The sequence below is a fragment of the Oryctolagus cuniculus genome, chromosome 2 (genome assembly GCF_964237555.1).
Source record: "Oryctolagus cuniculus chromosome 2, mOryCun1.1, whole genome shotgun sequence".
Lineage (NCBI taxonomy): Eukaryota > Metazoa > Chordata > Mammalia > Lagomorpha > Leporidae > Oryctolagus > Oryctolagus cuniculus.
The window spans coordinates 127,647,935-127,663,090 of record NC_091433.1 but is presented as its reverse complement, the minus strand read 5'-3'; the positions used below and the strand labels follow the sequence as shown (position 1 = coordinate 127,663,090).

Genomic DNA, 15,156 nt, shown 5'->3' with positions numbered 1-15,156 from the left:
AGCAAAGTGAAGAGGTAACCAACCGAATGGGAGAAAACATTTGCAAATTACACAACTGATAAAGGGTTAACTTCCAGAATCTATAAGGAGCTCGAGAAATTCAACAACAACAAGACAAACAATCCAGTTAAGAAATGAGCAAAAGGCCGGTGCCGCGGCTCAATAGGCTAATCCTCCGCCTGCGGCTCCGGCACACTGGGTTCTAGTCCCGGTTGGGGTGCCAGATTCTGTTCTGGTTGCTCCTCTTCCAATCCAGCTCTCTGCTGTGGCCCCGGGAAGGCAGCGGAGGATGGCCCAAGTGCTTGGGCCCTGCACCCACATGGGAGACCAGGAGGGTCCTGGAGTGTAAGTCTTGCCTCTGGGTTGGGGGAGAGGGAAGGACTATCCTGAGAAAGACAATGGCATCCTGTTCCTGTCAACATGCTAAATTTGAAGGACAGACTCCAGGTCTAGCCAAGACCCAGGAAGAGGGTTATCTACACTGTTATCTGGGTATGGCTGGAGCAGAGTTTGCCTGAACGCCAGGGAGCAGTGGCAGGAGTCTTGTTATTTATGCGTGGCTTTTTCCTAGGTTCCTCTTTTACTCAGGGAGCTCATTCCCTCTTTTGCCTTCACCTGTTACTGCAATCTGGGCAACTCTAATTTTGGTCCTGCTCATATCTTCTATTGTCCAATTTGGATGCTTTCTTTCACTCAAACACAACATATTCAGGACCAGTATGAGGCATGAGCAGCTTACACCTTTCGTTTTGCTGAAATAATCGCTGCCCCTGCCAAGCGGAAAAGCAGTGACACCAGGCACTGGTTTTTTTGAGTCTCTTGTTGCCATGTGCAAGGTCCCAAGTCTGATTCCCTCTTGTCCTTTTACTCCTTCCTCTGGGGCTTACGGATTGGCACCCCTGTGCCCTTCCTCCATTCTTCACCATATCACTAGCCACCTCACCACACAGAACCTGTCGTCATCTCCAACCCTATAAATGGGAGTTGTCACCTGACACCTCCCATCTCCAAATTTCATGTAAGAGCAACACACACATTTTAGCTTTTACAGTAGGAGAGAATTTTTAAACTGAAATTGGGAGAAATTACAGAATTTCAAAAGTTCAAATCCCTGTGATTTGTTGGGGTTCACATCTGAACTGTTTAACTACAACTTGTGTCTGATTTTTTTAATTCTAGGTAACTAGCACCTTTAAAATCAGTATTCCTTCTGAAGGGATCTTCTGTCCCTATGTCCTTGTCTATCTCTCTTTTCTACCTATTTATAGAAAGACCACAGGAAACATTCCAATTTATACTACAATCTGAAGCTGAAGTTTGTTTCTCTGCATTCATATTAGTTCTAGAAGGATCTGGAAAGTTTACCAAGATAATTTGACCCAATGAGCCCACTTCCACGTGTTTAGTCTAAGGAAAGAAGCAGAGGTGCTCCTAAGATATATGTTCAGGCTATTAATTTCACATTAGTTGTAATAATGAAAAATTTAAAAAGATAAAAATAGAACACTGGTTAAAATTATTATGCCCATGTGATACAATTTATCTACTAAATATATCATATTTAAAATATTTTATTTATTTGAGAGACAGAGTTACAGACAGTGAGAGGGGGAGACAGAGAGAAAGGTCTTCCGTCCATTGGTTCACTCCCCAGGTGGCCGCAGTGGCTGGAGCTGCACAGATATGAAGCCAGGAGCCAGGAGCTTCTTCCCGGTCTCCCACGTGAGTGCAGGGGCTCAAGGACTTGGGCCATCTTTTAATGCCTTCCCAGGCCACAGCAGAGAGCTGGATTGGAAGAGGAGCAGCCGGGACTAGAACCGGTGCCCATATAGGATGCCAGCACCGCAGGCGGAGGATTAATCTACTGCACCACAGCGTTGGCCCCTAAATCTATTATTTTGAAAAACATATCATGACAGGACATGGACCCATGATACAGTGTAATAGAACAATGACAACAACAAAAACCTTAAAAATCTCATCTACTGGAATTGCTTTTAATTTTTATCTAAAATTAACTTAAAAGTAATAGCTGTATGAATAACTGTGGCATAAATCACTGGATGAAAAAGTAATCATAGTTAGCATTCAAGGGTTTTAACTGGTTAACTGTAAGTAGTGGGATTATAGGAATTTTTTACATTTTCTTTTAATTTTATGTATTTTTCAAATGCTCCTCTGGAAACTTGTTATCTTCTTCATTCATTCACATATTATAAACAAGCAAATGAATGTTAGGTGCCAAGCTTTCTGCTTTGCACTGAAGAGATAAAAATAAACAAGACAGTACAAATGCATTCCTTGCTCTGAACAGAGTTTATAATCCTTTAAAATTAGGAGGAATCTTTTTTAGAACTCATTTCATCTGACCAATAATTTCACTTTGGAAATACATCTTAAGGGAAGAAACATGAAAGCAAACAAAATCATCATATGGAAATATTCATTACAGCATCAATCATAATAGGAAGAAATCTATAGCACCTAAATATCCAACAATAGGGGAATGGTTAAGAAAATAATAGCACAATCATATAATAGCAAAATAGGAAACCATGAAGATATTGGTTCTGAAGACTTTGTAATAACATGGGGAAATTGTCTTTGTGTTTTTCATTAATATCAATAGAAAAAAGTAAGGAACAAAATTAGGTAGACTCTGACCTCTATAATGTAGTGTAATATTCATAAAAGTGAAACTCAAGTGTTGGTAGATGTTATTTCTGGATGATAAAGGAATGGTTGTGTGTGTGTGTGTGTGTGTGTGTCTTTCTATGCTCTTCATATTTCTTATGTCTTCTGCAGGGAACAAGGTTTAATTTTACAGTCAGGCAAACCACACTGCTATTACTTTTAAAGATTGTCCAGTCCTCTCTAAAACATTCTTTGGAGAGAATAGATAACCATGCATGCAAGAATACATTCATCAGAGGGCCTGGGGGGTGAGTTCATGGTGTGCTCATGATGCTGAGCAGGCAAGGAGAGGAGACTTGGAAGATGTGGAGACAGAAGCCTCATCCCTGACCCGACGCTATATTGAGCTCTAATCTTGAACTGCTATGGATAACCTCCCTGGGCTGTATCTGCACATAGGAAACATGAAGACATTTCTTGTTACTGTCACTTCCTATAGCTCTCACACTCCAGACACTCTGATCTCAATAAGCAGGTGTCACAGAGGGTCAGGGTCCTGCCACGGTTTACCTAGAGAAAAACAACAGTGGAAGGGAAGTCCAGTATCCTACTGGATCTGCTGTGAGGACCCTGAGACTGACTTCTACCACTGATCAAGTTCAAAAGGAAATAGCAGGGCTGTGGAACACAGCCTGTTTCTGTGTACGCTGAAGGGAGAGAGCTTTCTGCTGGTGCTCCATCAGCTGCGGAATGCTCCAGCTCACACTGACTGCTAGGTCTCCCTAGAGTTCGTGCAAGGCATCAGCCCTGTAAAAAATAGCATCTCACCGTCTAACGCAGGGACCATCAACAGCATGTGTGTTAAGGCTGAAATGATGTTGGATTTCACTGCAAGTGATATTCAATTATCCTCATATATCATACCACGCACTTTGTTTTGTTTGCACTTTCTTAAGGAAGCTGTTGCGAGGTTAAAGGAGTGCATCAATGCAGAAAGATATACAGGTGTACATCACACATGCTTTAGAACATATGAAAACCAGGATCACAGGAAAGGTAACTTTACACAATAACTCATTTCACTGCTATTTTGGTTTATCTTCTATGTTTAAAATATACATTGATTCACCACACTTTGTTTTACACACAACAAACACCCGAGAGCCGTGTAAACGCTAGTGCACATGGAACTCACAAATCAGCATCTGCAAACCACTGCAAGGATGGAAATACAGATTGACTATGGGTGAGCACTTTTACAAAACATACTTACATTAACCACAGATATAACCTGGAAAAGAGCTCAAATCAATTACTAGCCACAGTTTTTATGCAAAAGGGTTAGTGGTTTGAAATTTTTTTTTCTAAGTTTTCTCCTAACTCCTTGCGTTTCTCATATTCAACTGTCTTAGGAAAGATAAAAAACACCCATTTGAACATCACAGTGCCGGGTGTTTTAAACATACCTCTACATCCCAGGTGAACATTTAACATCTGTGTATGCATAGACCTACACATTAGAGACCTGTGACGTCCATGTAAAGGTCAATACCAACAGAGCTGTGCCATAACCAGTTTCTCATCATGCCACCTGCAGAGCCATTCCTTCCAGAATGCCAGCTTTTTCACTTTCAGTCATCTTCTGAAACCCTAACCTGTTGGTTGCAGGTAAGGAAGCACTCTCTTCTGCCTCTGCCAAGCACATTTCTTTGTGGATACAACAGGCTACCAAACCCTGACCTTTCATTAGGAGAGAAATGGAGGAAACCCCTTGGGGAAGCTCTCTGGATCTATCTGTGGAATTCCTTAAGAACAGCACAGTTGCCTCTCATCCCTAAATGAGGAATTCTGGTAGCACAGACGGAGTAGAATTAGAATCTGGAGATTTTGGGGATTCTGATGAAATACTCTTCATATCCAAATAATATTGGGGAGTTGAAATGAGAATCAGAAGTGCTGGTGTCTTCAGCAAACAGTGAAAAATGAGGACTTTTGTCTAGGTGTATTTAAAACTCAAACGCAACAAGAGGCTGCCTCACAGTCAGAGGCTAGCCCCTTGGCCATGCTCTGGGTAAGCTCAGGTTTTAAGGAAAAAGGGGAGAAACAATATATGGAAAGGAACAAAACAGGAGTTGAAAGGAAAGTGTGGAGGGACGAAGAAAGGGGAATTATATGAAGAAAAGGGGAGTGTGTGTTGAAAAGAGGGGAGACTGGTTATGGGTGAGAAGGGGGAGAAAAATAAAGACAAAATAGTAAGAAAAATGATGAGATAAGACCATATCCCCCATCAACAAGTGACTCAGTTGGATGTTAGCAAAGACTGCAGGGTCAGAGTGGCTAGTCTTCCCCTTGGACCCTATGTGATTCATCCCCAAACCTACATAGCAATGCCACCACACTCTAGGGACATTGTCTCCCTCTTCCACAAAGGGCAAACTCACCTATCAAAGGCCACGGCCGTCATGGAGTAGATACTGGCAAAGACTGCAGCGATGGGGAAGAAGTTGTGGAACTTGCAGTAGAACAGGCCATAGTACCACTCGTTGTGGACAGCATAGGTGAAGTTCACGACTGTATTGAAGGCAGCCATGGACGCCTCTGCGAAGGCCAGGTTCACAAGGAAGTAGTTGGTCACTGTCCTCATTCTCTTGTGGGCCAAAATGATCCACATCACCACCACATTGCCCACCACGGAGGTCACCACGATGACCGTGTAGGCAGCCGCCCAGAGGACAATTTGCCAAGCCGGCTGCACAAATTGGTTGGGCTCAGAGGTGTTAGTGGAGATGTTTGGGAAGAGGTCTGAGTCCACTGGGAGGACGTTATCCATTTCCCACGCAGCACGGAGGTAAAGCCCTCTCTTCTGCACAGAGTCCCCTCCGGCCCCTTCTCACCAGGGTCCTAGGCAGGTGCCCGGGGCTCAGGATCGTGCGTAGGACAGACCAAAAGGAGGAAGGTTCCGTCTATGCATAAGTCTCTCCTTGCAAGCAGGAGAGTTGGCGCTCAGAAAATTTATGCTTCCGGATGCGCTGTCCACCTGCCCCTCGTGGCTCTGAATTCCTCCACTTTCAAGCTTCGGGAAGCATTTCAGTTAAAAAATCTGGAGACAGCATCTCCCCCGCATTATACTGGGAGAAGGAAAGAAATTCCACGGGTTACAGTTCTAGGAAGCCAAATAACCCGGGATTTCTGCACCTGCTGCTGCTTGCAACTCTTGTTTCGCCTTCTATGGGCGGGAAAAGGCAAAGCCTTGGGCTGTCTGAGGAGTTGGTGGGCGAAGGAAGCCCGTTGCAGCACGTCCTGTAAAAGTTCTGAGCCTATGGCCGGGATTCTAGGGCACCGTGTCCAGCTGGAGAATTTTCCTTCGCTTTCTCCGAAGCCGCCGCCGCCACCACCTCCTGCAGCTTTTTGAATTGGGTCCTGCTCAGTGCCGGGAGTTAGCAGCAGCACCTCGGCAGGCTGTGCACAAGGCTTTATAACCAGCTGCAGAGACGTCACCAGCGAGGGGCAGTACCTGGGTTGCGTGCTCGCCAGTCCCTGTGCGCAGCGCTGCAGCTGCGCCAGCGGTTGGCAGCTGTCTCACTCCACCGCCGCAGCCACCACGCCTTTTTCCTGCTTGCTACCTGCTGCGGGCATCTTGGAGCCAGGGAGCCCCATACACTCCGCGAGGGGGCAGTAGGTGGTCTAGGAGTCACAGACAGGTGGGGTTTGCAGCTGGAACCAGAGTCGCACCAGGCTGCTGGCGGGGGAAAGAAAGGGTTTGTGAAAAGCGGAGTAGAGGACATTGAACTTGCGGGAGGCAGCCCGAGCCCTGCGACAGCTCTGCAGAGGCGCCTGTCTCTGGCAATAGCAGTTGGGCAAGTGTGGGGGTGTCTTGCAAGCCGCCGTGTGATGCAGGCTCGCTTGGGATGCTACCTTCTGGAAAACAACTTTCCCGAGGTTGTAGTTAGGAAGCGCCCCCGAAAATATAAATCTCCTGTTCCCCTGGCGGGCCGATGCTCCTGGGAGGTGCTAAGAGGCTCTAAGCTTTGGGGGCGCTTCCCCCAGCTACCCTGATGACTTGGTCCCTAGCTCCAGGAAAAGATCCAGCTGCGCGCTCCGGGTAAGCCCTCCTGCGCAGGCACTGGGGACCCGGCTGGGCTCCCTGTGGAGCTCGGTGAGAGCCGGAACCACCTACAAATGAGCGCGTCGCCCAGACCCTGGCTCTGGGCTCTCCACCAACACCCACTGCGGTCTTGCCTTTGCCGCCCAAGGACCGGGAAGCCTCTGTTCCCCTTGCAGGGTTGCAAAGGGCCTGGAGAGCAGTTCCATCCCCCTCCTCTCCCCACTCCACCCCCCTCCCTCCCTTCTCCCTGGGGCAGACTTCAAGGTCTAATCTCCCAGTCCAAGGCACTGGAACTCAGCTGGGACCAGGCACTGGGAAGAGGCAGGTAGACTCGCCAATCTGCGTGAACGGTTTTGGAGAAGCAGAGATAAACTGAGCGCGGGAGAATGCTATAGACAGCCAGTCACAGGCGATGCGGTTCACCAGGGAGACAGGAACCTTTACAGTTGCCCAGGGCCGCATCTACTCTGCTCCTCCCGCCCACTGCAGGGACGGGGACGCGGCACCTCGGGTCGGGCTGGAGAGGGTAGCACGACTGGCTGGCGCGTAAGCAGGGACGGGCGCACGCCCACACCCTCTCAGGAGCTGCGTTTACGCACATCCCTGGCATCACGCACGCAAAGTATCTCACGGGAAGAGTTTTAAGGGTAGGAAATATATTGTATTGACTTACGCTGCACTAACTCGGATCCCCTCCCGGGGCCGGGAATGCGCTAGTTCACTCCGGTTTTATGGGAGCCTGGGATTTCAACGTCTGTGGGAACAGCCACTGGCTCTGCTGGGTTTTCCCTCGGAACCCTAAGCCGTGCAGAGAGAATTCGTGATGCCTTGGGGAGAACAGCGCCCCCCGGATGTGGAAAGGCGGCATAGGAGGGAGGCTGAGAGAGGAAAGAAGGGAATGGACTTCACCTTCAATTTTCCTATAAAGCTGTCCAGTGGCGGCAAGCTGAGATTTTCAAAAAGAACTTCACTCGGGGAACCATTTAATCCAATAAGACCTACGTATATAATAAAAGCTAAATATAAAAGAAAAGCTAAAAAGTAAACATTTATCCTCTCTTAGAGGAGTAAGTCGATACTGAGCTGGGGGCTGGGGCTGGACACAGCGGGGGGTGGCGGGCTGCCTCCCAGTGAGCGGGAAAGAGGCGGCCACTGCAAGGTATTGTGAGGATAAAGGGACCAGGCCCTGCGTGAGGGGGAGGCAGGGAAGCTCGCTCACCGAGGTGGTGAGGGAAATTGGGGTAGAGAGCGGAACAGCTTAGCCACAGGAGAGCCTGAGTGAGGATGGTAGAGGCTGAGGATGGAAGGGAGGGGCATACCCAGGCAGAGGCTTCCAGCCTTGCGACTCCCCAGAAAGTCCCGCACAGCCTGCCCTGCTCACTCAGGAGCACCACCCTGCCACCCTGGGCTTCCCAGCCCGGAGCTGGTGGGGAGGTGTGCCCCGGTGCTCTGCTTTCTGCTCCCCGGTTCCTTCTGGCCTCCACCACTTCTGGGGAGTACTTGGGACTTGCTAAATTGATTTATCTTCTGCAAAAAACAAAACACACTACTCAGGACGGTTCACAATTTTTAAAACAAAGCCTCAGCCGTGCCCTAACAGGTCTCCTTGGTTCGCACCCAAACTACAGGAGGGGCCTCTGAGCCTGCCCCTTCTAGAAGGCAGTGACTGTCTTTCTACATAGGCATTGCCTTGCACAAATGGATAGCTAAGTCCTGAATGCACTGTTTTTCTGCCAGAGCTGGTGTGTTCTCCTTACCTTCCTTTCCCTTGGCTTCCATTTCCACTACACTCCCTTCCTGACACACAACACAGGGTCACCCATCTCAAAGTAAACCCTGGTGACAATGGAGTTAAACCCTTCCTTGTTTGTGCAGGCTCTTTAATACCATCTAGACAGAAATACAAACCCAAGGAATACCTAACACCTGCTGGTGCTGGGACTTCCATTGTCTCCATTTTGTTTTTCTCACTCAAAACATCCTTTAAGCACTTGAGAGTCCACAGGTAGAGATTTAACTCATTCTTTTCAGAAGCTAAATATTATTTCTCCATTTATTTATTTCCCTGTTCATGAAAATTCTGTTTCCAGTTTGTGTCCCTGAAGACAATGCTAATAAACATTCTCCACATAGTTCTCCAGACCTTATGTTCCCCTCCCCACATGGGATGGATTCCAAGTGAAATGCTGGGTAATGGATTACAATTTTGCACACACACACACACACACACACACACTGCATGTTTCTATAGATTGCCTTTGAAAAAGGGTGTCATACTGTAATATTTCACTGGCAATTAGATTAGCCTTTTTTTGAGAATCTACTCAAGTAACAGGTTAAAAGTCTTCCTATAATTTTGTCAGTCTGGTAACTGAAAAATATTGTAACACTGCTACTGTAAAGTGTATTTTCCCTCATACCTGAAAACCTTGAGCCTTCAGATTTTTTGCTATTGGGATTTTCCTTTTTGTAAATTGTCTACTTGCACCCTGTGGTCCTTTTCTTGTTGGTTTGTTTTCTAGTCAGCTTTTGGAAGTACTCTTCATATATTATAGGTACACTTTCCAGTCACAAATATTTCAAATATTTAATGCTATTATTTGTCTCTTGAATTTACTTATTTTCTACAGAAAGTTAAGCAATTTTTATGTAGTCATCTTTGCTTTAATAGCATTTGGGTCTTCTAGCTGTGGTATAAAAAGTCTTTCCAAATCCTGGCATTTTTATTTTTTCACAAGGTTGTCTAAATTTTCTTGGTCCCCTTCCCCCTTTTTAAATTTTTGCATTTAGAAATATAATTCACCTGGAATTTATTGTTTTCTGTTAGTAAAAGACAATTAAATGTACCTATTTTAATTTTTGTCCATATTGTTTGCCAGGTTTTACCACTCCATTCATTTTCCTAGTGATTTATATCATTATGTTTGCTCAAGATTCTAATTTCAAATATATATGATTAAGTATTTTCATTATTTTAAAAAAGATTCATCATTTTTTAAAGGTAGAATTTCAGAGAAGAGGAAGAAGAGGAGAAGGGAGGGATGGGGAGAGAGAGAGAGAAACAGAGAAAGAAATCTTCCATCCACTGGTTCACTCACCAAATGGCCACAATGGCTGGAACTGGGCCAGGCTAAGCCAAAAGCCAGGGGCTTCTCTTGGGTCTCCCACTTGGGTAGAGGGCCCAAGCACTTGGACCATCTTCCACTGGTTTCCCAGGTGCATTAGCAGGGAGTTAGATTCAAAGTGAAGCAGCTGGGACCTGAACCAGCACCCATATAGGATGCTGGCACTGCAGGCAGTGACTTTACCCACTGTATCACAATGCGGGCCCTAAATACTTATATTCTTCAGTCTTCCTGCTGATCCATTTATTTATTGCAATACTAATGCTATATGTATTATACATCGCTCTCTATGTGTATACATTTTCCCTAGTCACTGTCCTACCCCTGAATTAGGCAGACAGATAGGACTCATTCAGCCCATAGGTTATTAGCAGAAACAATATGTATCACTTCTAGTCTGAGTGTGTGTGTGTGAGTGTGTGTGTGTGTGAGTGCATGCACACACATATACTTATGAAAGACACACACAGCAATTTCTCTATGTATTTTCTGCCCTTGCCAAGTCCCCATGTACCAAATTATGCAGTTACGAGATGAGAGATCTTTTGGGGAAGATGCTGTGGCACAGTGGGTTAAATGACCACTTTGGATGTCTGCATCCTATATTGGCATGCCAGGGATTGAGTCCCACCTCTGCATTAATCCAGCTTCCTGATAAATGTGCCTAGGGAGTCAATGGGTGATGGTCCAAGCATTTGGACTTCTGCCATTCATGTGGGAAACCCAGATAAAGTTCCTGGCTCCTGGTTTCAACCTGGCCCAACCCCAGCTGTTGCAGGCAATTGAAGATCTCTCTGTCTCCCTCTCCCTGTCACCCTACCTTTCAAATTAAAAAATAAATACATCTTTTTTTTTTAAATATGCCAGGTCTCTATCAGCTTGAATTTCCAAATGACTGTCTAATACAGGCCCTTGTAAAATCATTTTGGACAAGTAGCATGGATAGGAGATGAGCTTTTGTTGTGTTAAACTGCTAGGGTTTGGGATTATTTTTTTTTACCTTGTAATAACTTATTGTTTTTAAAATTTATTTGAAAGGCACAGTTACAGAGAGGCAGCCAGAGAGAGAGAGAGAGAGAGAGGTCTTTCATCTACCATTTCATTCCCCAGATGGCTACAACAGCCAGAGCTGTGCCAATCTGGAGCCAGGAGCCAGGAGCCAGGAGCTTTTTTTGGGTCTTCCACGCAGATGCTGGGCCCCAAGCACTTGGGCTGTCTTCTGCTTTCCCAGGCCATAGTGGAAAGCTAAATCAGAAGTGGAGCAGGCAGGACTCAAACCAGTGCCCATACAGGATGCCAGCACTGCAGGTGGTCCTTTACCTGCTAAGCCACAGCACCAGCCCCACAACAACTCATTCTGACTAACGCAGGCTTAAAGATTCTGGTATTCGGAAAGACAAGTTCACTTGAGTGCTCATATCATATCATGTGTTTCTTATTTCTTATATATGTTTTTGGTCATGTTTAAACTTTTATATTGTTTAAAGGACAGTTTTATCGAGATTCAGTTCACCTGTATCATATAATGCACTCATTGGAAGTGTACAGTTTGGCAATTTTTAGCATATTGAGTTGTGTAATCATCACCACAATTTTACAATATTTTTGTCACCTCAAATAGAAACCCTGTACCCAATCTCTCCCTACCTAACACCACCCCCACTCCTCACCCCTAGCTCCAGAAAGACTCAATGTCATTTCTGTCCTTTGGATTTCCCTGTTCTGGACATTTGGAATAAAATGTATCATGTAATATGTGGCATTTTGTAACTGGCTTTTTAGAATAATATTTTTAAGGTTCCTCTGTGTAGTAGCATGAATCCATATATCATTACTTTCCATTGGTGGATAATATTCACTTGAAATGATCTTTCTATCACATCATAATGCCAAGAGGTTGTGTTCACAGCAACTAACGTCTAACCATTGCCTTTGTTCCTTGGAGACAGCATGTTAAGGACATATACATACCCCTAGACTAAGAGACCTCAGTGGTGTGGTCTCCCTCATCATACTGCTGGGAACTTCTCTTCTTGCTTAAGTAAAACTCACTTCTACTCTCACCATTGTTTCTGTTCTTGTAAATGGTCATTGACACTAGAACTTGAACTTGGACTCGGCTCAGGAGGTTTCCTGTGACATTTAGCCGATCTCCCTCTGCCCTTCTTTTTCCTACTCTTGCGGGCTTTTGGTGGCCACTCTTCCTGCTGCTTCTATGAAATCAACTACTTTAGAGTTCATTCCAAACAAAACAAACTACATTTGTATTTCAACTAGTATTTTTTAAAGACTATTTAATTTATTTGAAAGGCAGAGTTACAGGGAGAAGCAGATACAGAGAGAGAGGTCTTCCATTCGCTGATTCATTCCCCAGATGGCCGCAACGGCCGGAGCTAAGTTGATCTGAACCCAGGAGCTTCCTCCGGGTCTTTAACGTGGGCACAAGGGCCCAAGGACTTGGGCCATTCTCCACTTCTTTCCCTGGCACAGAGAGCTGGATCGGAAGTGGAGCAGCCAGGACTAGAACTGGTGACTGTATGGAATGCCGGTGCTGCAGGTCAGAGCTTTAACCCTCTGCGCCACAGCGCTGGCCCCATCATTTAGTATTCTGATTGGAATTGCCTGAAGCTTCCTTATTAATTTTGAAGAAATTGTAATTTTTTATATTTAGGATTTTTTTTTAATCCAGAAAGGCATAACTTTCTATTTCTTCAGGTCTTATTTTATGTCTTTTAAGATTTTATAGCACTGGTTAAAAGAGATAAATTCTTTTGATTAAATGTCTTTCTAAGCATTTTTAATCTTTTGTTTCTATTCAAATCAAATAACTTTTTAAATTCTACATCAGAAAAAACCATTGACTTCTGTGTGCATGCATATATCTATAAATCCGTGTATGTGCATCATGTATGTCAGTCATTTTGCTAAACTTGTTTTTCTTATTTGAGTTCCCTTAGTCTTCAATAAAAGCATTGGCATTATTTTTGTTTCATTTAAGTTTACCTTCATTACCTTCTATGGCAATATTAAATTTAAAATGGAGCTGGTGCTGTGGCATAGCATGGAATGCTACCACCTGCAATGCCGGCATCTCATATGGGTGCCAGTTTGTCCTGGCTGCTCGACTTCCGACCCTGCTCTCTGCTCTGGCCTGGGAAAGCAGTAGGAGATGGCCCAAGTGCCTGAGCCCTGCATCTATGTAGGAGACCTGGAAGAAGCTCCTGGCTCCTGGCTTCGGATTGGCTGAGTCCCAGCCTTTGCGGCCATTTGGTGAGTGAACCTTTAGATGGAAGACCTCTCTCTATCTCTCTCTCTCTCTCTCCCTCTCTCTCTGCCTCTACCTCTGTATAACTCTGCCTTTCAAATAAATATTTTTTTAAAATTAAAATAATGCTAGCAGATACTGCTTATAGCTTCTAAATTTAAATAAATATGGTTTAAGTCTTTTACCATTTAGAATATTACTATGTATTAAATATCCCTAAGAATGTTTTATGTTTAAGCACTTTCCCTCTATTTAATTTTTCTTTTAAGTAATCAGAACGTCCCACCATTTATTTTTAAATGTCCTTTTTGGATCTGTTAATGCGATTCTGTAATTTTTTTCACTAATTTGTTGACATAATGGATTAGGTGGATAGACTTCTCCACACTGACCCAAATATTGATCCACCCTTGAATTCCTGGCATAAATTCTGCTATGTCATGCCTTTGATATATTGTTATATTCAACTTGCTGTTATTTTACTTACATTTTTCACCTATTTTCTTAATTTTTTTTCTTTCTTGATCAGGTTTTCACACTAGAAATAGGCATAAAAATAAACAAGGAGAAGCATCTCATCTTTAACCGTAGACAGAACAATTTTAGTGCTGGTCCCAGAACTAGCAGCACTGGTATCACCAGGAGCTATTTGGCAATGTAAATTCTTGGGTAGACCCAGAACTGCTTAACTAGAATCCACATTTCAGCAAGACCTGATGATTAGTACACAGTTAACATTTATAAGAGTATAATAGGTCCCATGTTTTTCAACTCTCTCAGATAAGACTTTATACAGGTGCTTGTTAAATAAGCATCACATTCCCATGATTTAGTAGATTTGGGCTAGACTAATGCAACCTGTGTTTTTGCCCTGGGTCAGGGTTATCCTCAAGCACATCTTGGGAAAATGTAGGCCTTTGATTTTAAATCAAGCGTGACACAAGGTTAGTGCTTTCGGGCCGGCGCCGCGGCTCACTAGGCTAATCCTCCGCCTAGCGGCGCCGGCACACCAGGTTCTAGTCCCGGTTGGGGCGCCGGACTCTGTCCCGGTTGCCCCTCTTCCAGGCCAGCTCTCTGCTGTGGCCAGGGAGTGCAGTGGAGGATTGCCCAGGTGCTTGGGCCCTGCACCCCATGGGAGACCAGGGAAAGCACCTGGCTCCTGGCTCCTGCCATCGGATCAGCGCGGTGCGGCGGCCGCAGCGCGGCGGCCATTGGAGGGTGAACCAATGGCAAAAGGAAGACCTTTCTCTCTGTCTCTCTCTCTCACTGTCCACTCTGCCTGTCAAAAAAAAAAAAAAAAAAAAAAAGGTTAGTGCTTTCTCCATCTCAAGAAAATTTTATCCTAGTCTTTTTTTTTAAATCATTATCTGTTTTCCATCAGGCCTTTCTTTTTTCCCCTTCTGAGGCTTTTACTGTCTAGGTTGCCTGGATCCATCCTGCTGATGTTTTAAAAACTATCCTGCACTCTCTTGGTGGTGACTCATTTTTTTTAAGAAGTATCACAGAATACGACATGTGCACAACAGAGAAAGGCTAAGTATTGTTTTGTGAAACTTATTTTCATTATAACTCTGCATGTACAAGATCTCAATGGAAAATCTGGTTTTTTAAACACAGGATGCCATTTTATAGACACACATACACAAATTTCCTATTGCAATCTATATTTTAATATTTCTGCTTTGTGCTTGGAGATATTCCTTGCATTTATCGTCTAAGCCATTCCTTTGGATATTTTAGTACAGCTACTGAGTATTCTGTGAAAACATTTTCCTTTCTTCTTTAGGTTTAGCTTCTATCATGTTTTTCTTTTTCTGCACTTAGTCATTCACTGCTCGCTGCTGCTTCACCTGATGGGGCTTTCTAGTTCTCAGCTCTACCTTCCCAAACTTCCTTGCTTAAGTCATTGCTTTCTTTCCTTTTCTTTATTTCACTTTCTTTTTCAGTGTCTTTATTTATGGGGTACAATATGATGATCTAGTACATTGGGAAATGATTAGATCAACCTAAATAACTTATTGCTACAC

At 44.4% G+C, this 15,156-nt stretch overlaps 1 protein-coding gene across 1 annotated transcript in view; it reads right to left on the bottom strand.

Moving 5' to 3' along the window:
* Nucleotides 1-6,373, bottom strand: part of TACR1 (tachykinin receptor 1) — a 191,576-nt gene extending 185,203 nt beyond the window's left edge. Inside the window, exon 1 of the mRNA XM_002709702.5 lies at nt 5,076-6,373. Coding sequence (XP_002709748.2) covers nt 5,076-5,464 — 389 coding nt within the window. The 5' untranslated portion in view covers nt 5,465-6,373. The remainder of the gene's footprint in view (nt 1-5,075) is intronic.
* Nucleotides 6,374-15,156: the final 8,783 nt, after the last annotated feature.